The sequence below is a fragment of the Pogoniulus pusillus genome, chromosome Z (assembly GCF_015220805.1).
Source record: "Pogoniulus pusillus isolate bPogPus1 chromosome Z, bPogPus1.pri, whole genome shotgun sequence".
Taxonomy (NCBI): Eukaryota; Metazoa; Chordata; class Aves; order Piciformes; family Lybiidae; genus Pogoniulus; species Pogoniulus pusillus.
The window spans coordinates 49,667,723-49,691,038 of NC_087309.1; the positions used below are offsets into that span (position 1 = coordinate 49,667,723).

At 39.8% G+C, this 23,316-nt stretch overlaps 2 protein-coding genes and 1 pseudogene across 2 annotated transcripts in view; 2 read left to right on the forward strand and 1 right to left on the reverse strand.

Moving 5' to 3' along the window:
• Positions 1 to 2,991, forward strand: part of LHFPL2 (LHFPL tetraspan subfamily member 2) — a 166,051-nt gene extending 163,060 nt beyond the window's left edge. Inside the window, exon 3 of the mRNA XM_064140370.1 lies at positions 2,271 to 2,991. Within this exon, the coding sequence (XP_063996440.1) occupies positions 2,271 to 2,527 (257 nt within the window). The 3' untranslated portion in view covers positions 2,528 to 2,991. The remainder of the gene's footprint in view (positions 1 to 2,270) is intronic.
• LOC135192940 (uncharacterized) lies at positions 2,680 to 4,826 on the forward strand (annotated as a pseudogene).
• A 4,804-nt stretch (positions 4,827 to 9,630) lies between these two features.
• SCAMP1 (secretory carrier membrane protein 1) overlaps positions 9,631 to 23,316 on the reverse strand; it is a 58,022-nt gene continuing 44,336 nt past the window's right edge. The window contains exons 6-9 of the mRNA XM_064176838.1: positions 19,801 to 19,960; positions 16,216 to 16,317; positions 14,190 to 14,307; positions 9,631 to 12,427 (exon numbers count right to left, since the gene is read on the reverse strand). Coding sequence (XP_064032908.1) covers positions 12,263 to 12,427; positions 14,190 to 14,307; positions 16,216 to 16,317; positions 19,801 to 19,960 — 545 coding nt within the window. The 3' untranslated portion in view covers positions 9,631 to 12,262. The remainder of the gene's footprint in view (positions 12,428 to 14,189; positions 14,308 to 16,215; positions 16,318 to 19,800; positions 19,961 to 23,316) is intronic.

Below are 23,316 nucleotides of genomic sequence, written 5' to 3' on the forward strand. Positions count from 1 at the left end.
GGTGCCGTTCCTGTTGTGGGGATGTTAAATTGGCTTAATTGAATCATTTTTATTCACTTTTCCCAGCAAGTAGAAAAAAGGCATTAAAGGAAAGAGAAATGAAGATGCATATTAATGATAGGAAAAAAATGCATGTCCTGAGAAGTTTTCTGTTTGCAGTGAAAGGAGTAGGAGAAAGTCGGTTTGCTAGTGAAAACGTTAGGGTTTTTTAGAGTATGTTGCTTTCATAGAGTCATAGAATCATAGAATCAACCAGGTTGGAAGAGACCTCCAAGATCATCCAGTCCAACCTAGCACCCAGCCCTAGCCAGTCAACTAGACCATGGCACTAAGTGTCTCATCCAGGCTTTTCTTCAACACCTCCAGGGATGGCAAATCCACTGCCTCCCTGGGCAGCCCATTCCAATGCCAATCACTCTCTCTGTGAAGAATTTCCTCCTAACATCCAGCCTATACTTTTCCTGGCACAACTCAGTTTTGATAAAAAGACATGGATGTAGCTTCTTAATTCTGCTTGTGACACAGTCATGAGCCAAGTTTGCTGTGCTGCACAAACTCTCCAGGTTTGTGAGTGCCGGAGTCATAAACTTTATAAACTTCCTTGATGGCAGCAGCCACGTTGTCGTTTCAGATCTGGCTTCTTTATTCAGTGGTGGTGATTTTTTGACGAGCAAAGGTTTCGTGATCATCGGAGAGAATGGCAACTGGCCCATACCAACACACAGTCAGAAAAATGCATAGTGCAGACATACCAGTTACACAGAACAGGAAACTAGTGATGAACAGAGAAGAAGGAACCACTGGTGTTTAGTCTGAAGCGGCTACAGGGCTCAGCAGGATGAGAGGACAGCTTATCCAGGTCTGTCCAAGATAAAGCATTTGGTCAATCAGCCAGGAAACACTGCAAAGAATTTGTCATTGGTTCTTATGTAAGCAGTGATGAAATCCCTTCACAGAGAACGGAGATCACTCACTAATGGATTTTGCTGCCCCAGAGAAATAATAACATTTAGTTCATTCATGCCTGTGGTGTTGTATCATTGATAGAAAAACACTGGAGGAAGGGCTTCTTTTGTGAAATGTTTGGCATTCGTAGGCATTAATTTTGGACAGTTGGGTGATGGGTTTTACACTTTGTGTAAATTAACTGCTGACTAGCTAGCACCCAGCTTTATTCATGAGAAGTTTTCTTGCACCTAGCTGAATTTCTTTAAACAAACAACTAAGGAAACTGCAGTTTCCTTAGTTGCTGCAGAGTAGCCTAGTCTGGAATTGGAGGAGATGCAAAAAGCTCTTTACAGCTGCTCTTGGTAGTCTGTTAGTACAGGGAAGGAAAGAGGACTGTTTTCTGTTTTATTATTTGGTAGAAATGGTGAGATTAGGTGAAATATAATGGATGAGCCAGCACCAGACATAAAAAGAACAACTTCCAGCCTACTTCTTGAAGGTGACAGCACCATTACCAGCTATTTTCATCAAGGTGCCAGGCCGAATAAAGAGCTTTAGAGTGCAGGACAAATAAATCAGTAATATTTACAGCATCTGGAGGGTTGTATTAATTTTCTGGACAAATTGGTTGTGTTTAAGCAAACCCACATTTTTGCTTAAACTATTAGTTACTAATTGCCACAGTACTAAAACTACTACAGTGTAACTCTTTTTCATAGTTCCACCTGTTCTTCTGAACAAAACCTTGAAGAAAACAGGCAGCAAATGCTGATAACTGTTTGAATGTTTGGCTCCTTCCTACCTACCATACGGAGGGGAGATCTCAGTGTGTTTTTGGCAGGACCCACAGGAAGCATGCTAGATGTTTTGGTGAAATATCCTGTCTCTGTGCAAGGACACATCATGTGTGCAGGGACTCTGATGTCACATCTCATTTCCTTAGTGAAGCCACTGACTGCTTAGGTAGAGACTCGCCCTCATGGGACAGAAGACAAGTATTTGAAAAGTGCAGGTATAAGCAGTAGGTAGAGATGGTCAAGTGTGCAAGCTCTGCATACATAGCAATAATATGTGAGAACAAAGAATGCAGAAATAATCCAGAGATTTGGATCTGGAGTTAGGCCATTATCATACGGAGTCTTTCACTGTGTGGCTCCAGGTTTAGATGAAACACCACATGCTACATACGAGCGGGGTGAAGAAGAGTCACCTGATCCTGGTGCTGAGGAGTGAGTAGTGACCACCATAAGCATTACTCTGTGTTGTGTTTGATGTTCAACTGACCATTTGCTAAACTTCTGTCTTTCTGTTTTTGTTTCTAGGCCTCTTCCTTATTTTAGGCTTGATACTTTACCCTGCAGGTTGGGGATGCCAGAAAGCAGTAAGCTATTGCGGACCTTACGCTTCTGCTTACAAACTAGGAGACTGCTCCTTGGGCTGGGCTTTCTACACAGCTATCGGTGGCACTATTCTGACATTCATCTGCGCGGTCTTCTCAGCACAGGCTGAAATAGCCACATCCAGTGACAAAGTTCAAGAAGAAATAGAAGAAGGAAAAAACCTTATCTGCCTCCTTTAACTCCAGTGGGGGAAATACCAGCACCTGGATGTCAGTCTGCTTTCTGTTGACTAGACAAGCAGATCTGCTTACCTGTTTTTACCATTTGTGTGATTGAGCCCCATGCATTCCAGCCCTGAACTACTGAAATGGTATTTCTTCCTTGCTGAGCAATGAGGATCCAAGAAAGGATCTCAAGAAAGCAGAATGTAAATATTTGGGGATTTTTTTTCACTGTGTGATCATGACATAGTGGAGCATGTTAATCAGACCAGGGAGGTGAGGAATCATATACGTGGCAGGAATGTGCTTTAAATTACAGATCCTGATTGATGGGATTGCCTCACCCACCTTAGTCACTTGGAAGAAGTTTGATTTAAAATACTAAAAGTCAGCACATTACTTTTCCCCCCTCCTTTTACACAAAAGACAAGCCTATGTTAATTAGGCTTTGTTTCCAAGGGCTCCTCTCGCCTGTAAAGGCTTCACCACTACTTGGTTTGGTACCGTGTTTTTCACTGAGGTGCTTTTTGATACTGAACTTACTTAAAGTACAGTGCCTTCTTGGAGAGTAGGTATACGTTGGAGAGAGCAAGGCAAGCCTGATGCAGCTTACACCAATCCTTAAACATTAACAGTTTTAAGTCCCTGACAGTTTGGGGCTTTTTTGGTTTGGATTTTTTTTGTCTTAAATTTGTAGAGCAAGGTGTGCCACTTGTGACTGAAGCTGGTAAATTACTTTGTTTCCAGTAACCAGCCAGAGAAGCTGTTACAGTGGCTTTCACCTAATTGTTTGAAATAGTCATTGTTAGAAGTATTCCTACAGCCTTGAGTAAAACTCCTGAAATCCTGAGCAGGTGGGAATTCCTCACAGCACAGCTGTGAATGACAACAACTGGGCCTGGCCTGTAGCCTCTCCTACAAAGGCAGATTGCATGTTGGACTTCAACAATATTATTCTTTATCTTGCCCGTGAAACCTCATTCCTAGTCTACAGATCAGTCTGTCTCATGACTCACAGCCATGTGAGTCCTTGAGAAATTTACATTTTTCAGGAAGTCATGCCAAATTCTTCATGGCTGGGAAAATCTTACCCTTTTTTTCCCCCTCTCTTCCTTTTTTTTTAAAACCACATGTAGTATGGACTGTATTCCAGCTAAATCAGCCGAAACAAACCAGATCTTGCCACAAATGACATTCCTTTCTCAAAGGCAGTTGCTTATATTACTTGTGGTGTTGCATCACTTACTAGAACTATTTCTGAACACAAATTTTGAAGGTATTTAAGAAAGAGAGGAATGATGCAGCTGTGGCATAGAAGCTTTGGGGATAATTACTCTAAGAAGTAGTTCTAAGGAAATACTAAGTGAATTTTAGACTCCTTACTTCTTGGTTGTTTAACACCATACAATGACAGTGTTGATCTCTGTCACTTCACTGTGTAATATGGAGCAGAGACTTTTGTTTATGCTTGGTCAGTCCCTTAAGATGTGCCATTAGTTATTTATAGGAACTAAAAAAAATCATTGTTACTGTAGAGGTAGATAACTAATTTCAGTACACTGCTCAAGTAATTTGCAATACAGGAGCTGTTCATCAGTCATGACCACCAGCCCAAGACCAGCCTCAAGCATCAGTGATCACCAGCAGTCGTGATGTGGGGGCACCCAGCAAGTGCCCACTATGCAGCATAGACACTGCCTTGGCCTGGCAGCAAGCCCAGCCTGCACATGTCCTTACCCAAGGCACCTTCAAGCCACATGCAGATGGATACGGAGATGATCTCTGAGCTGCTGTGCAACAGACGAGGTCAGCTTCTGCTGTTACTAAAAAGGGATTGGTTTAGTTTACCTCTTCTGGATTTACTTGCTCCTGCAACTCACGGCCACCACATTACAGTTTAAAACATGTAATTCACTTTTCTTTGAAATAGTTGATTTAGAAAACCCAAAACCTGGAACCATTTCTACCAACTGCCTGCACAAAGCAAGACTTTAACAAAATTACTAACACAAAGTGGGGTCTGAGGATGGATATCACAGACAGCTCTTCCTGTCCTGTGCCTGTGCTTTCATTCTCATTTTCCCCTGTACACACAAACATACCATCTGAAGGGCATGCAGGTGGCTTGTACCTCTCGGGTCAGCCAGGCGGCCCAAGCCGCCAGCGTTCCTGCCCCTGCTGGGGCATGCATCTCATAGCCCAGGCACCATATCAGCAGTGCCACTGTAGGTTCTGCAGTTGGAAAAAGGGGGTAGGAGAAACAACAGTAGATTATAAATCATCTAAACATTAATTATGAAATAATTAATTTTTAATTTATGGTTCCAACTCTTCTTGAGTGTGTAGCAATCCAGTGTCCATGCTGCCACTGCCAGAAAATCCTGACGCTGTATCAGAATGACAACTACTGCTGTGGCTGGAGCACTTGGTTAGGCAGAGTAAGGTCAGTTCTTCTGAAATGCATAGAGGGCAGATACCGCTTTGGCTTACAACAATGACCAAGCTTCACTCATGCTGTGTGCAGGCCTCTGCTGTGAGCTACAGAAGGCTTAACAATTTTCCATAGTGCATTTTTTCAGTACAGAAGGGGTATTTTCAGCGGCACGTTTTGCTTTTGTTTGCATTTGTAACCAAGAACCAGCTTTTTCTGCTTGTCGCTGGTATACTATCAGCTTGCTCTGCAACAGCATAATCAACTACCTTGCCAGAATAGCCACGTTCATCACAGAGCACAAACAGAAGACAGGATGGGAAGAAATACAGAAAAAAATAATCAGGATTTCTTTTCTCAGGGTTCTGTTCTTCTAGCAAGTGATAAGATGGTGTCTGTTGCAGATTTTTTTTTTCCCTAGATAAGATTTCAGGTGTAGGGTGCACTCATTCAGTTTCACAGCTGTTTAAAGTTGTTCCTGAAGTTCACCTCAACAGTAGCTTTTTGCAAAAAAAAAAAAAAAAAAACCAAAAACAAAAAAACTACAAAAAATAAATCAGCTTAAAGCTAATTTCATTAATTTCATGAGGGGCCTGTAGAGTGTAACTGCTTCTTAATGTACATGCACTGCATAGGATCTAGAAGAATTTGCTGTGGATTCTATAAAACCTGTGTGCCAATCACTTCAGTTTAACTTTTTTTTGTGGTAATGAAGAATTCTTCAAACATCTGTGGTTTGATGAACTTCAGAAATTTATATTCTGTAAAGTGCCATAGACTTTTTAATTGTAGCATATTTTAAAATCATATATATATATATATATACATAAATATATATATATATATATATATATATATATATATATATATATGTATCTACACGAACTTGTGTGAGATGTGCAATACCAGGAATGGGGTTTGTTGTGGGTTGTTTTGTTGTCTTTAAGTTTTGCTTTTAAACAAAAATATTTGAAAAGGGACTTCCCAGGGAAGAAGTGTCTGGAGCTTCAGTGGTGTGGACAAACTAAAGCAGAGAGTAAAGCAACAGAATCACTGATTTCTAAGAATAATACAAACAGTACTAACAACAGTTTAAAGATTTAACAGAAATCTCTTCTAGATGGATTTGAAATACTCAGATCTATATAATACAAACAAATGTGAAGCTGTGTCCATCTCTGGCAATATACAATCTAAAAGCTGAAAAGGCTCAGCAAGGTTTCTTAATGTGCTTTGTTAATGTGGCACTGCAAAAACCATTGCTACTGAGCTAATTCTGGGTTGTCTATGTCACCTTTGCGTCTGTTCTACTCAATAAAGTTCTCTGGATTCTGAATTTTTTCAGCCAGATAATTTCCATTTCTCATTGTTATCCCACATCTCATGCCCAAAGCGGTAAACAGAAGAGCTCAAGTCTTCCTTGAAAGAAGTGGGCACTGATGCCTACCTCAAGGGATGGACAGAGCCCAACAAAAGCAGAATATGGCACCAATGTGTAACACCACAGCCACTTTGTACAGGAAGAGTGGCTGTGGCCATCTAGCTAGAGCAGATTTTGAGCCATGGTTTATTTGTGGTACTGTTTTTCTGTTCTTGAGTCACCACTATGTACATTTCTTAGCATGATTGATATACCTAATGTCTTATTTTTAATCTAGATTTCAATTAAAATGTGAGTTTTCAAAACTGGACTCTGTCTACCTTAATTCAGGCATATTGGTCAAACCGGGCTGTTGCAAGGTAGCAGTTGCAGCTCCAATGGCATTTAAGACCCCAGCTCACTGAGGTTGTTAATGTTTCAGAGTTCCATCTTGTTTTAATGATTATTACCACTTATGATCAAAAAGTATGTGACCTGAAATTGTAGCTATGTGTTATACAATACAGTTGCATTAAAGAGACTTTCTTACTTCTTATTCGTCTGACAAATCTTTTTGCAACTAAAGCACTGTGGTTCCTTTCCCACGAAAAGGGTTGCAAAACAAATACTGCTTAATTACACAGACTTCTGAAGTGGTGTTACTACCATGTCTTACCTTTCACTGCCTGAGATCTGACTGTTCCCTAAGCACATTTATGGCAAAACTAGGAGTAGAGCCTTCAGCAGCTGAAAGACGTCAGCATATGACTTGTGTCATAGTTGCTATGGACTGCTCCTATTAAATTCACATATAATAAATTAGTTGTATGTAGTTTATTTACAGTTCTAAACCTCCAAGAGGCAGCTGATGGTTAAAACTTAGGACATTCAGAAGCTATGGTTTAGAAGGGGTTAGAGTACAGGTGCCATTCAGTGCACCACCACACTGATCACCTTCATGGATTTCAAAGCAGGTGCAGATGCAGCAGTCATCCCACAAATAAAAACATTCTGCCGAAACAAAGTACAAAATTTGTTAGAATTTTGCTGAAACAAATTACAAAATTAGCTAAAAGTATTAACTTCCTTTTCCAGTGAGGTTAATGGAGTTGGCAATAGAAAGTGCAGAGTTCAATTTTCTGATTGTCTGATCTGTCACCGATTTCTGTGTTCTACTAACTTCTGCCCAAAGCTCCACCTAGGTTTAGTGCCCGTTACTGATGTCAGCCAGAAATATGAAGGCACTGTCTTGCACCTGCGATTCACTGAAAGCTTGCCTTAAAAGGTGATTTCTGGCATCTTATCTGTAAAACTTAGGAATCAGTGTCCCTAAGGAGCTTGAAGTATCACTTAGATGCAGTGGCGTCTGGAATGTGGTCTAGCTGAGAAACACAGAAAATTCATTCCAAATTTAACCACATCATTCTGATTGCTTCCGATGGCTCCTATTGGACAGGAAGTATCACACCACTGCCCAGTCCAATACATCCACCACTTTTTTCCTCTTAAAACGTCAAAAAAACATGCCCAGCAAAGACAAGAGCTCTGCAGTGCAGAACAGCTATGCACTTTGGCATGTGTGCCCTGACTGCAGCTCAGCTGATGTAAGATATTGTTTTAATTAGACTACTATCATCGTTAAGACCTACTCGCAACCCTGTGAACTGGAACAGCAGTGGAGCAGCTGATCCAGCAGAGGCACCAGTGACCTGCAGTAGACAGTTTTTATAATGCCTGGGGCCCAAGGCATTGTATCCCAGCTGAATTTGTTGTACACGTCTGCAAAGCTGAGCAAATGATCACAGGACTCCAAAGCTGGCTGTGTCTTCCAGGCCTGTAAGGAGCCCTGGTTCAAGCACAGTGCTGATCACTGGCATGTCTGTCTCTAGCACCAAAAATCAGCCTCTGAAATTTTTCATCTCACCAACTGAAGTTTCCCTTCTGAAATAGTGGGTACAAAGAACTAAAGCCTCCTTCCAAGAATTTGTGCAGCAACTCCTCTGTGAAGTGTCGTCCTTCACCTCTGAGTGATGTAACAGCACTGTGCAGGAACAGACTGAAGCAACACAGTACATTGTACATGTGAAGCACCAAGTGCATTGAGAGTAATCCCCACTGGTGTTTGTAATCACTATCCACTCATCCAACAAAAAGCACATTTTAGACAACCTTCCATTATATATCTGCTTTATATATTGCATTATATATGCATTATATATTCCATATATGCTCCCATTAAACAGATGGACAATTAATTTCTTCCAGGACAAAATGTACTGTGGCACAATCCACACTTCTCACCAACAATACTGATAAGAATAAAAGCTATTTGCAGACATAACATTAATTTGTGGAAAGGACTAACCAATTCTTACACATTTTAATATAAGTGAGTGAAAACTAGCACACATTTGTTTTAATTACCTGATGCACTGTGCCCCACTACTGAGTCATGACCAGAATACTTTCAGTGCATGCCTTCTCCTCAACAGAAGTCTCTCCACAGGTATCACTGAGTGCTTTTAGTCACAGCTACACTCCCTGTGCAGTTTTCTCTGTGTGCATGCCTTCCTAACTTTGTGCTTACAGCTTCCTGAGGAAAACTAGCCCCATCAATCCAGAAGAATTGTCTCCCCACAAAAGCACTCAAGCTGTGCCAGTAACTCTAACCACAAAACATGACTGGATCGTGCTGCACAAGTGTGCTGACCATTTACCTTAAAGTAAAAAAACTGTTTAGTCTGCTGCCACTGCCATCCTAGATGTGTAAATAAAACAACAAGCTGGTGAAGAACTTCACTTCAAAATGATGCATACATCCACAACTGTCTTAAAAAACTTCAGGTCTGCTACCTCTCCAAATAACCCTGGCTCTACCTCAAAGCACTGATCTCTGTGTTGTACATTCATAAACATAACTGTCACAGCAGCCTAGATGAAATCATTTTGCCCTTCAAAGAAAACCCAGCAATGATACAGAAACATCAGTTAGGAAAATAAGTGCTATCAAAGCAGTGCTGTTTTCAGCAATTTAATTTTAGTTCCAGTAGTGTTTTAGGGTTCATTTACTACCTGCAGAATTTCATTTGGTTATTTTAGCTTTTAATCCTCATGAGTTTACAGCACAAGAAAGCGGGCATCAGTGTTTTAAGAGTTTTCTTTCTGACAGTTGAGTAGACGAATTCTTCACACCCTGATGTTTTGACAGTGGACATTTCAGCAGAGTTACAACATTTACATACAGAATTACAAAATCCAGGTGAGACTTCTGCACAGATCATCTGCCCTGCGCATTACTCCTATACTGGTCAAAACTATACAAAGCAAACACCCAGGAAAAAAGTCTTTTTTTATTCTATGACACTGTTTTAATACAATAAATATACAAAACTTCTGAACTACCGAGACATGCAACAGAAGGACAGAAGAAGTGCATTTGTAACAGAACCGTGACATTCACCAGGATGGCAGAGTGTTGTTGGTAATTTACAAAATATACAAACATCCCTCAGATAAATAAAGCCAACTCCTAAATTACAGATCAATGACTACTGACATTCCAGTGTTTAAACTTCACACTTTGTACTCGGTTTGTCACAATACTACAAAATGACAACTCCAGTGGGCGCCATACTCTGCTAAATTAGTAACAGACTGTAAAATCTACTTTTCATTAAGTACAAAATACCTTAACAAATTTCAGCCTTCTGTTGTCAAAGCTAAATTCTTAACTTCTCCCTTCTCTTCTGTCAGAGATTTCTAGCTGAAACAATTTACAATTCACATGTAACTGAATACTGAATTTCACTTTGGAGGTTTAAATCCATACATTCAACCTGTGACATTACAGACCAACACTCCCTATACAAAGAACACTAAATATGTTTGTTTGTTTGTTTCAAATCAACTTTAAACATTTTGGGGAAAAAAAAAACATCCTACGTGCCAAATTCAGGTTTCATGCTGAATTTTTTTTACCCATAATATATTCTGGTAATATATATTATGATGCAATCTTTGACCTAAGTTAAATTGCAAGGAAACTGTCCCTGGAATTCCTATCCAAGAGACACCAAGAGAATGTCTTGAATTTACATGTAGAAGTCCTCCACAGTGGAATTCCTAGCTACGATTCTCAAATTTAAAAGATTATTAAAAAGAACAGTCTGGATATACAGCTGCTAGAAGGATGATGCCTGGTCTCAACAGAAAATGCCTTTTATCTGCAAAGCTTTAACATTCCATTTGAATTTAAGTTCAATGCTAGCATGTCCACTACTATGGAACTTTAGAGACCCTATTACACAGCGTATTTAAACTGCTTTTAGCTTCATGATGCAGAGGACATTTAGGAGCAGTTTTTGTTAATATGAAATTCAGCATAAGTGAAACTGAAATTTCTCCAAATTACATTTAGATTTAAATAAATTAGTAAAAGAAAGGAGAGTAATAGGGACTTCATGCCAACAGTACAATACTGATCCAGGGAATAAACTACAGGGTTTTATTTTCATAATGCTTTTCTGTTATTATGAATACAGTGTAGTGAAAAAGAATCTCTGTGAGTTGGTGCACTTTCAAAACATGAAAGGGCCTCATTAATTCATGTTGTCTTACTAAAGGTGACCTGATTCATGGTCTAGAATATTACGATGGTATGATTGTGGATTGTTCAGTTCCACAGCACCAGCTCAATCCCTTGGGCCTCCAGAAGTTAAAAATTAACCATTAAAGGTGAGGATTTCTCACCTTTCCAACTCTAAGTAGTTCAAAAGCTTTTATCCCCCAGCTTAAATGACATCACAGAGGCAGATGAACTAAAGTTAAAATGAATTCAAATATCTGTTGAATGCAATATCTTAAAATGCCTGGGATTAGAGAATATTCCTGTTAGGAAATTAAATATTATGTTTATGCTTTTGGACAAGTAGTAAACAGACTAGGGTAGAGATATTCAGTACCATTTTAAACACAAACCTACACATAAAAAGAACCCCAAAAGCCCCCAAAATGCTGAACACAACAAAAATAGCACTGCATGTAGAAGAGGGGAGGGGACCAAGAAACTAGTGTTCTAAATTTACTACTGGTTTCTTTTCCAGCAAAATGATTACCCCAAGACATAAATATTGAAATTTTAAAAAGAAAAACAAAACAGCAAATACATAATCATTTTAGCTCTGTGATTGAAAACATCAGTCTTACTCAAAACAGTCAGTTTTAACTCTCTTAGAAGTGTACACTGCATTTCACATTCCAGTACAGAAATGCCTATGCACCACAGCCTTTGTCACAGGTAGAGAATACACTATGAAATCAAACAAATATTGTTATAAAGTGGTGTGGGTAACCTCTGGACTAAACCACTATTTAAACAAGATGATATAACTCAGCAGTGTTCATGCAATCTTACAGGTTTATATCAAAAGACTTAGCCTAAAAAAACCCCAAGTATAGAATTAATAATATCTACTCTACTTTTATTTGTTCTCCAGTAGCTGCTGAAACTACAAAAGCAGTACATCTACATCTCTCAGTCTACCCCACTTCTTGTTTGAAACAGGGAAGATAGTTCTTACAAAGAAATATAATTGATCCAAAGTGCTTTCCTGAAGTTAAAAAAAATACCAGAGTGAGACACTTAAAAACCTTCCAAATGCTTTATACATTTACTTGATCATTATATACAATTCCTTCTCAGGCCAATTATTGAAATTATTTATCCCCATAGAATACGGAAGGCTTTATATTCTAGAACGCGACACCTTAAAAGAAGGGCAAAAAGATGAGTTATCCGTTCAAAATAAATACACTGAAAACAGAACAAACCAGACATTTCCCATTTTACCCATGCACAGCTGCAGGAGAGGCAAACATGCTGTGTGAATTTTGATCTAGGCGTTCAGGGAATACAACAAGTGAGTGGAAAATAAAGAGAAGTATGATGGCTGTTTACGCTCCCCTACATCCGGTTCCCCTTGAAGGCGTTCTGAGCTGCGCTGGTCGCTGCTGTCGACGCGGCGTTGGCGGCAGCCGTTTGCACGGTTTTGTTGGACATCACTCCCGTGGCAAACTCCTGCTGCGCCTTCTCGAAGCTAGCGCCGGTCGTGCGGTAGAGCCCATGCACCTAAGGAGGTGGAAAAGCAGTTAAGGAACGGTGAGGAGCCCAGCGTTCCTCGGTAAAGCAACCAAACACAGGCTGTAGCAAACACACACAAAGCGCAGTTGTGCGGTGGGGAAATGCGATTTGCTCCTCTGTGTGACAGGATCCAGAAACGAGCAAACAGGAATCTTTTCTGCAAAACCTACCACTTTTTATTGCCCTACAGGAATACCTCTAACATTTTGCAAGCTCAGAGGTGCCTCACAGGTCTTTAATGGAATGTGTGGTACTTCTCTGAAACAACATATTTAAATACATAAACAGGCTATATCCTTAGCATCACACTGGGCTCACAGCTTGCCTAAGTGTCTTCCGTGTCAATTTTTACACACCTGTTATTGAAAGATTTAGCAAATGTGCACGTCAAAAAAAACCCCACACAACAGCAGGGAGCAAAAATGTAGTTTTGAAGCCACTGTGTCAGTAGCATTTGGGGGATTTTTTTTCTACATGAATTTCCAGACTTGCTTTCATTTCTCTGAGCATGCTACGCTATGGATGAGTATTTGTAAGCATAAAATACCTCAATAATGCAGATAAGTACCTACTAAACTAGTGTGGTGGTCCATAGCACTGCATAACGACCACAAGTACTAGACAGAATGACTCAGAAATACTGCAAACAATGGTGTATAATCTGTAGCACAGTAAAAAAACCAAATCCTGAGTAACTTCCAATTACCTGCTGCTTCTGACTTATATCCAATCAAATCACAATGAAGCTGTCAAACAGTACTGCAAAGTACTGCTACACTGAAGTGTAGCATAAAAATTCATGTTATAACTTCTTTTTTTTTGTTAGAAATAGGGTTATTTCCCATCAGTAAAGATACAATAGCTCACATCCGAGTATGCAGGGTTTTTAAGAGAATCAAAATGCATACGATAGGGAAGGTGTCAAAACACTCTTCTCCTCTTGCTTGTTTCTTGCCGCCCACAGCTGAGTATTTTATGCAGAAAATGAATACAAAGAGACGTCTCCAGGCAATGCTTAGAAGTTCTAGCTTATTAACAGGCCATGAGAGTTTGGCTATATAAAAATATTCAAGGGTAACTACAACTAAGGGTGAATTATTAGAAGTGCCAGCACATCAGCAGCAGAATTCTCAGTTACATTTTATCTAAACAGTATCAAAACCTTCCTTGAACATTAGTTACTGAAACTTCCATCTTCTGGATGGAAATTCACCAAGAGGAGCCAAGGGGAAAAGGCTTTTTTCTTTGAGCTTTCATGCTACATAATCATTCACCAAAAAAATGTTAAAAACAACTGAACCAGATAAATAACAGTAAAACTCCTTTTCTGAGATGTCAGGCATCTCCTTCTATTGGTTTTTAATGGGAATGATAACGGGAATGGTAAGAGCTGAAACTCAGCGATCATTTGAACTACACTTCACTCAGCCTGATGAATCAACACAGCTGTGAAAATTACATCCTGGACTTTACAGGTTCAATCATTGTGTCTAGTGCATGCACATACTCTTTCCTTGTGGACTCACCTACCAATTTCTTTGGGAGAAATGGGAGAGACAGCGTGTGTTGTACAAATACTAGCTACAAAACCCATAGTGGTATAAACAAAAAAGTGGTTAATAGGTAAGGCACACTCCCAGGAATATAATTTGATCCCCATCACTTTGCAGGAGAGCATGTCTCTTAAGTAGGAAAGCAAAAGTTAGAGCAAACACAGAAAACAAAAGAGAGAGAATAACATACAACTTACCTTTTTAAACATAACTAATGAGATAACAGCAGATGCTGTGAAAAGTGCAGCTATGATTATCATCATAATGCCTACAGGAATACTCTTATTAAGACCAGTAAGGGATGAAATCCACCCACTGAAGGAAAAAGAAAAGAAAAACTTTATTAGTAGGGCACATGAACCATTTAGCTGCATGTATCCACATCAAGGGAAGCATTATAACCTGCTGTTTCTGACTGTCTTTGAATATATTTGAAGGAAAAGTCATGGGAGTTATACAAAAGTGTATTTTACCTCTACAATTAGCTTTTAATGCTTAGTTTCCATTTTTCTGAGTGCCTGCAGTAGAGCTATGTGAAAAATTGGAGCAGAGATGATTATCCTTGAGCAGAATTGTGAATAAATCAGAGACCTTCTCATCAGCTTTTCTGGTTTAGGTTTTTTTTCATACTGTCATTTCAGGCTGATTAAAGCCTGCATGTTTTCATGAACATGTCCCTAAAAAGATAGCTTTTAACTTCCTGAAACACAGAATGAAACCATGTCACACACAAAATATCTGTGTGTGGAGACTCCTATCATTGTATACACACAGTGGCTTCTCAGTTGCAGTCAGTATGATCATTTTGTGAAGTAGATAGCATCAGATTACCTAACAGAAAAGGCTGCTGTATCAGTTTCTACTTCAAACTTTTCCCCATTCTTCAAAACGGAATCAACAGAAAAACACTGTATCAAATGTGAAACCACAAAAAGCAGGTTGCCCTAAGAAAAATAAAACAAGGCAGGTTGCCCTCAGAAAAATAAAACAAGGCAGAAAAGATTCTTCCACAGTCAAAAAATAAAAAGAAAAAATAAAAGAGAAATCAGGGAAAAAAAAGAAAATAAAATAATCTTTTCCTCCGCCTACTTGAAATTGCTTTCCTGTCCCCTATATCCAGCTGCATTCTACCAAAAACCTGTTAATTAGCATTTTCTAATGACCTGGCCAATTTTTGCAGCCCTTCCACAGCTATCTTGCACACATTCCATGATTTTGGAGAGCTGGCCTTCTAAAATACTCTCTATTTTGTTAATGTCAGTCAGTGTATCTATGAAAAAAAAAGCAAAACAGCACATCCAAGAGCAAAATCAATAAACCAGGATCTTTCGTTACAGTTCGGTTCTGAGGCAGTGCTGTTTGTTTTGTGAAGGTCAGCAGCAAAAGGTAGCGATACAGAGGTGTCACTACACAGCTACAGTACGGCCAGTCACAGCTCTCCATGATACCCTGTCTACCACCACCATGCTTTTAGTTAGTCAGCAAGTGCACATTTCTTTCCCCAAGGACAGTGACCAATTCTCCATAGACTTTCCTTGTAAAATCTACATGTGAGACTCCAAAGACTCAAATAAAAGAGCATAAAGAAGAAGGTTTTGTGTAAAACTTTCTACACCTACAAGTATTAAAGAGAAAGATTAACTACTACAGCAGAAGAAAGTGACTTGGTCAAATGAGTTTTTCAAATAATATCAAAGGTGTACCACTATACTCCCCTAAATACACTGTTGACTCATTTTGCAGATTTCAGCCATTAATGTCGTTCTTAAGTGGTAAGTAAGTATCACTAGAAGTAACTTGTGATACAAGATAGCACATAAACAATGTATCATCACTATCAAAAATATTTTCATTTTCTCTGAGCTTTGCTCATGTTTTTATCTTACAGAGAAATATAAAGCAAATGGATCTGTATACACCACTACAATAGAGGAAGTAATTCAAAGTGGCTTACACTGAAGGATAAAATTTTGGCCAGCTGAGCGAGAGAAGTAATTCACACTTCTCAGGGCATGTTTCATCCAATTTCCCAAGTAAAAAACACTCCATTTTTTTTATTTCTGAGTGCTAAATATAACAATTCAGTAGACACAAGGTGTTTTTCTAAAAAAACATCCATGCAGATTGTACTGCAGCTGCTCTCTCAAATATGTGTGCACATTTTTTATATGTTTTTTAAATATGTCTTTCTATATCTAAGCAAACAAAATACTCACTACTCACCAGTTTCCCCATCGTTGAAATCCTGCAGCTTGAAGGACGTGTACAGCAAATTGACAGATATATACAAAGAAGAACACAAAGAACCTGAATGAACTGTCACTCCTGAAAGAGGAGGGGGGGAAAAGATTAAAGCAGACAGGAAATTGGTAACTTCTTGCAATTAAGTACCAACGTAAAAAAATTCTGTGCAGTAACTAGCAGAAAAGTGCTTTCATTTATTGACAGCAATGTGAAGTATCTGCGATTATCATAGAAACAACCAGGTTAGAAAAGACCTTCGAGAACACCAAGTCCAACCTATCACCCAACACCATCAAATCAACTGAACCATGGCACCAAGTGCCACATCCAGTCTCTTCTTAAACACCTCAAGGGATGGTGACTCCACCATCTCCCCAGCCAGTCCATTCCAACAGCAAATCACACTCTGTGAGGAGCTTCTTCCTAACATCCATCTTAAACCTGCCCTGGCACAACCTGAGACTGTGTCCCCTTGTTCTATTGCTGGTTGCCTGGCACAAGATAGCAACCCCCACCTGGCTAAAACCTCCTTTCAGGTAGTTGTAGACAGCAATGACGTCACCCCTGAGTCTCCTCTTCTCCAGGCTAAATAACCCCAGCTCCCTCAGCCTCTCCTCATAGGATTTGTGTTCCAGGCCCCTCACCAGCTTTGTTGCCCTTCTCTGGACACATTCCAGCACCTCAACATCTCTCTTGAATTGAGGAGCCCAGAACTGGACACAGCACTCAAGGGGTGGCCTGACCAGTGCTGAGTACAGGGCCAGAATAACCTCCCTCATCCTACTGGCCACACTGTTCCTGATACAGGCCAGGATGCAACTGGCTCTCTTGGCCACTGGGGCACACTGCTGGCTCATCTTCAGCCTACTATCTACCAGTACGCCCAGGTCCCTTTCTGCCTGGCTGCTCTCCAGCCACTCAGTCCCCAGCCTGTAGTGCTGCTTGGGGTTCTTGTGGCCAAAGTGCAGAACCCTGCACTTGGCCTTGTTAAATCTCATCCCATTGGCCTCTGCCCACCCATCCAGCCTGTCCAGGTCCCTCTGCAGGGCTCTACTACCTTCCAACTGATCAACACCTGCTCCTAGCTTGGTGTCATCTGCAAACTTACTGATGCTGGACTCAAACCCCTTGTCCAGATCATCAGTAAAGATACTCAACAGGACTGGGCCCAGGTCTGATCCCTGGGGAACACTACTAGTGACTGGCTGCCAACTGGATGTGGCACCATTCACCACCACTCTCTGGGCCTGGCCTTCCAGACAGTTCTTGACCTATTCTGTGTGTCTGTAGCACTTATTTATACAAACTACCCCTTCTTAAGATGACACCTTTGCCACCTGCACCAGAGGTAAAAATAGTAAGAAAAGGTACTGCTATTCCTTAGTGTTCTGTTCAGCACACAGCAAAGTTCTCTCAGACTAAACATAGGAGATTTTTTACAATGCATGGAGAATAGAATTGCACTTCACTTTCAGACTAGCATTCACAGTCCTGACAGGATGAAAAGAAAATATTTTACTTGTAAAAAAGAAATAAAATCTATTATGGAATTCCTGAAATATAGTGCAGACTACAATACCGAAGTAGCTGCTGCTCAGACATAAAACATACAAAAAAGGTTTGCTGTTTAAATTACTAAAATTCCATTCTGACAAAGGCTGGAAGTACAGAAAAAAACAAAACCAAACACCAAACTAGTCCAAACAATTACCTCAACTTAGCACTATCAAAGGTAATGGTGGTATGATACGCTTGCTACTAGGCTTCTTAAGAAAGCAGAAATCATTTAAGTCACAAAATCAGATTTTGCCATCAACAGCTCCTGCTGCAGAGGAGAGTTTCTACATTTCTGTTTATTCATTCATCAGTTCAGTAACTACTGCATTTTCAGCTAAGCAACTGACCAAAAGATGAGTATGCAAGCAATAGAATTTCTTTTCCAAACAATCATTAATCACTAAGAAAAGCTATGCATTTACATGCAAGTTTATCTATATGATTCCTCAAAGACGTGTGGGTACAGCAATACCTCCTTAGTCAGCAAAAAGAAGCATCTCATTTAGTCTAAAGGTCACACTTAAATGCAATTTATGGGTATCAACCTCTCTCTACAAGGATCAGTGCATTTTAAATGACAGTATGCTGAAAAATTTCCATGTAAATAAATTCAGGCTGATTCCCAGTAAGACCACAGGCTGAATACTCCAATTTTCACCAGAAAAAGGAAACAAAAAGTTCAATTTTGCATGCAATTCTATTCTTAAACACAAAGCTACCACACTTGTGTGAAGTCTGCAATAGCTCAAAGTGCAGGGTGCTGCACTTTGGCCACAACAACCCCATGCAGAGATACAGGCTGGGGTCGGAGTGGCTGGAGAGCAGCCAGACAGAGAGGGATCTGGGGGTACTGATTGATACCCGCCTGAACATGAGCCAGCAGTGTGCCCAGGTGGCCAAGAGAGCCAGTGGCATCCTGGCCTGCATCAGGAATGGTGTGGTCATCAGGAGCAGGGAGGTCATTCTGCCCCTGGACTCTGCACTGGTCAGACCACACCTCGAGTACTGCGTTCAGTTCTGGGCCCCCCAGTTTAGGAAGGACACTGAGATGCTCGAGCGTGTCCAGAGAAGGGCGACGAGGCTGGTGAGAGGCCTTGAGCACAGCCCTACGAGGAGAGGCTGAGGGAGCTGGGGGTGGTTAGCCTGGAGAAGAGGAGGCTCAGGGGTGACCTTATTGCTGTCTACAACTACCTGAGGGGTGGTTGTGGCCAGGGGGAGGTTGCTCTCTTCTCTCAGGTGGCCAGCACCAGAACGAGAGGATACAGCCTCAGGCTGCGCCAAGGGGAGATTTAGGCTTGAGGTGAGGAGAAAGTTCTTCACTGAGAGAGTCATTGGACACTGGAATGGGCTGCCCGGGGAGGTGGTGGAGTCGTCGTCCCTGGGGCAGTTCAAGGCAGGGTTGGATGTGGCACTTGGTGCCATGGTCTGGCCTTGGGCACTGTGGTAAAGGGTTGGACTTGATGATCTGTGAGGTCTCTTCCAACCTTGGTGATACTGTGATACTGTGATACTGTGACTGCTAAAAGCTAGGGAAAATACTGGAGTTTAATTATTGTATACCTGCTTTACTCTTAGTCTACTTCAATCACAGACACTGCAGGTCACTTAACAATATAAGATTTTTAAGTGTAGAGATTTACCAAATTCATTCTGGAAGCCAAACATTTAAGACACGATTAACTATTAATCTACTCAAATTCTTGGTGTGATAAAGGTTTAAGGAGAACCCTCCCTAAAATTGTTATCAACCCCATACAAAGTTAAGTATTTCCTACAACCATTTGGTCAATGCTAGGAACTATAAATACTCTTTACAGCGTATTTCACAATACTCCAAACTATTGCTAGGTATCTTTCAAGTACAATAGCTTAATTAATGGCAAACAGACTATTTGTTCCTAATGAAAGCATATTAATGATAAATGAAAGCCATCATGATAAACAAGCAAATTCTGGAATGTTAATGCATTTCAACAAGTTTTCAAATATCCTAAGTCAAGGTTTTACCTGAAAGCTCCATAAAGTGGTCTGTACCAGCAGACAAAGGAACAAGGGGTAAAAAGCAAGAACCAGAGAATACTCAATCCAAAATCAACTCCTCTTGTGGCATCAACATAAAACCAGGCCAAACATCCAAAGATATTAAGAAAGAGTGTCACTGTATGGACTGTAGAAGCAAAAACAAGCTTGATTAAGTTATGTTTATACAATAAATTATTTAAACTGTTAAAGTAATACCCAAATTATTGAGCATTTTTAAAGAACACAACAGAATGCTGACAACAAATCATTAGTTTCTCAATATCATCAGCAGTAAGCTGATTTTCATCCAGTTTTCTGACTGCCAGGTTAATGCTGTATTCAGAAGTATTCAGAAGTGAAAGTACTGAAGATGAAAAATTCAATATGAACTGTAAAGCATATAGTATCATAAAAGTACAGTCTTGTAAAAATACCTTTTCAAACTTATTTTAAAATATGTTTATTCAGCCGCAATAATTGATATTTTTACTGTAGCAATACCTGGATACACATATTTATCAGACTGCTAAATGTTTTTTTGAGAGAAAGCTTATAAATTATATGAAATACATCATAAATTTAGCACTGTTCACACTTTAGTTTGAAAACAAACATTTCTAAAAAAAAACCTTTCAGTCAAAAGTTGTTTCCCATGTAATAAAGTACACGAACCCCAGGTAGAAAAGATGTTTTTCAGTAAAACAAAACTGTAAGCAGCTGTTCTGAATGCATTAATACCTACTGCATATTTGAATATTTCTTCTTAGAGCATTCACTTTAAACCTCTGCCTTTTTGGTGCTCCATTCTTAGCTCAAAACAAGAATTTTCCCATTGGCAGACACTTTGACAAGTGAACATTTTAATTTCTACTGAAGAAAATGCATTGGCATTATGACATCACAGTTCATTTCAAATATATTTAGTTCTTAGAACCCAGAAAGATAGAGCAGTATTAAGAATCGTTACAACTACTACCTTTATGCTATCTGGCACAGAAGTTAGGTCTGCCAGACTTTAAAGACAAAAATTGCTTTCTATTTTTATTCAGCAATTAACAGACATGGAGGAAAGATTTTACTACCTCAGAAGGCAGTTTCTGTCCTTATGGACCAGGACATTTAGGGCTGCAGAAATTGCTTCTTGTAGCAGGTAAACCTTTTGTCATTCTACTGTAAGGTGAGGTGAACATAACCATCAAGACAATAAAGATTCAGAAAAAAGCAAAGACTTCACAAACTCCTTGATGCCCTCTTAACTAGTATTTAAGTCCTAAATCAATTTAGTGGGAAAAAGATCTTAAAAGAAAAATGCCTACACCACTGCACGAGAAGAAGGGATGATGAAATGCAAAACACTTCCCTCAGGCAAATTTTCTCCCAGAAGTCACCAGAATTTCTAAAATGAAAGGTATTCAACGCATCTGTTCATCTTAGGACTGTTTGAAGGGGTCAGCAAAGCAGCTCATTTCAGAACTTTTGTGTGTGTTTCACAAAGCACAGCAAAGGAGAAATATCCAAATTCCTGCCTTCCTTTGATAAATACATGAAAGCTTACCAAGGGGGATTCTTTTTTTTCCCCTAGTCAATACTGGAAACAGGAAGATACCTGTAATGCCCACATTCTGGTGGAATGTGAACTTCCCATAATTACTGATTTTTTTTTTTCATGATTGTAATAAAAATACAGTTTTTAAGGAATGCCATCACTGCAGAACACAGTTGAAACATTGCTCCCACTACTAGTAATTATCAGCACAATAAAACCAGAAGCAGAGATCTCTTCACTACTGCCACAGAATCTTAGCTGTTGAAAGTGTTGGCAAGCAATGGATGAAGACAAGACTTCAGTGACATTTCCTCTTTCTCGCTACTGGCCCTTCATTCTGCCTGCTGCAAGGTTCAGAAAGGCATTTGTTCTCTGAGTCAACATCTTCACTAAATGACCTAGGTCAGATTTGCTGTTGTATGAACAGACAGCTGCTGTTATAGTCAGGATAATAGTTTTAAGTGTTCTCCACCAACTTGGCTCAGCAAATTAAACCATGATAAGAGTTATTAGAAGACAATGACCACCTGAGGGCTGAAATGACCTACAGCTTGGGCAGAAGTCTGCAATATGTATATATGTCAATAATTTCAGAGCTACACCAAGACTTCTCAGTGCAAAACTGATCTAGTTGTGGGAGCAGCTGATGTCAAAATAGACAAAAGGGTGGGAAAATGAACATGCAATTCATTTTAAGAGAGAACAATGGGAAATTACATCAGTTTACTCATTTTTATTTGTGCAAACTGTCTTGTAAAGAAGAGTTCTACTCAGAGATATATATTCCTTGTCTTAACTACATTCCATCATCCATTAATGCCTGAAACTGAATCACAGATAAAGATAAACTGCACTAAGGCTATTTCACATCTACATTATTGAGATTATTATTTTGAAGTTCCGCATGGGACTGTATGAAATGAAATTGTTGTGACACATTTCATTTCAGTAACGTTTAGTGATGCTATTCTTGGGAAACCTGAATCTTGAGAAGAACACATGGCAAAGAAATCACTTCTTCCCAGCAATTAGCTGGACTGCCTTGAGGGAAATAGGGTGGCTACACAACAGTGGGTTTGAAACCCACAGGCAGCTAACAAGTGAGAAGAAGGCTAGTGACGCTTGATCACACTCAATCCTTACGCACAGAAGATGTTCAGGTGTAATTTTGGCTCCTGTTCCTTGCCCGTTCTTCTCTTTCAGGTTTTACAAGCTTAGAGCAGCACACCACATAATCACATGCTATTAAATATGTGAAGGTGATTTTTTTTCTCTACACAGTACATTAGAATTCCAGGTAAGTATCTGACACAGTCCACGTTGTAAAATTCTTGTGGCTACACACCAAAATAAACATAATATGGGGTGGACCAAGCTGCAAATCTGTAAGCCAGCAACCGATCAGACCTCTAGAAGACACAAACTACAAAGAATGGCTGAGTAAGCAATGTTAATTTAGCCAAACGCATATGAGCTAGGGGGATAAATGTGTTCTCCATAACAAGAGTGAACAGAACAGGGAAGATTAAACACAGAAAGAGAAATTAAATTACATACTGAGAAACATCTTCTAATGATAAGAGACAACAATACTCTAGAACAGGCTTGTAGGGAGTATATGATGGGTCCACAGTTGCAGGCAGAACAAACATCAACACAGACAGAACTAAAGAACTGTCCAGGTTGGATGAGACTTTTGAGTTCATCAAGTCATTCACTTGCCTAGAGCTTGCAATCCCTCCACTACTGCTAGGCCTCTACCACTATATCACATTCATGTGTCTTTTAAATACCTCCAGGGACAGTGACTCCACTACTTCACTGAGCAGCCTGTTCCAATGCCTCACAGCCCCTTCCGTGAAGAAATATTTACTAATATCCATCCTGAACCTCGCTTGGCACTTGAGTCCATTTTCTTTTGTCTTGTCACTTACTGCGCATGAGAAGAGACCAAC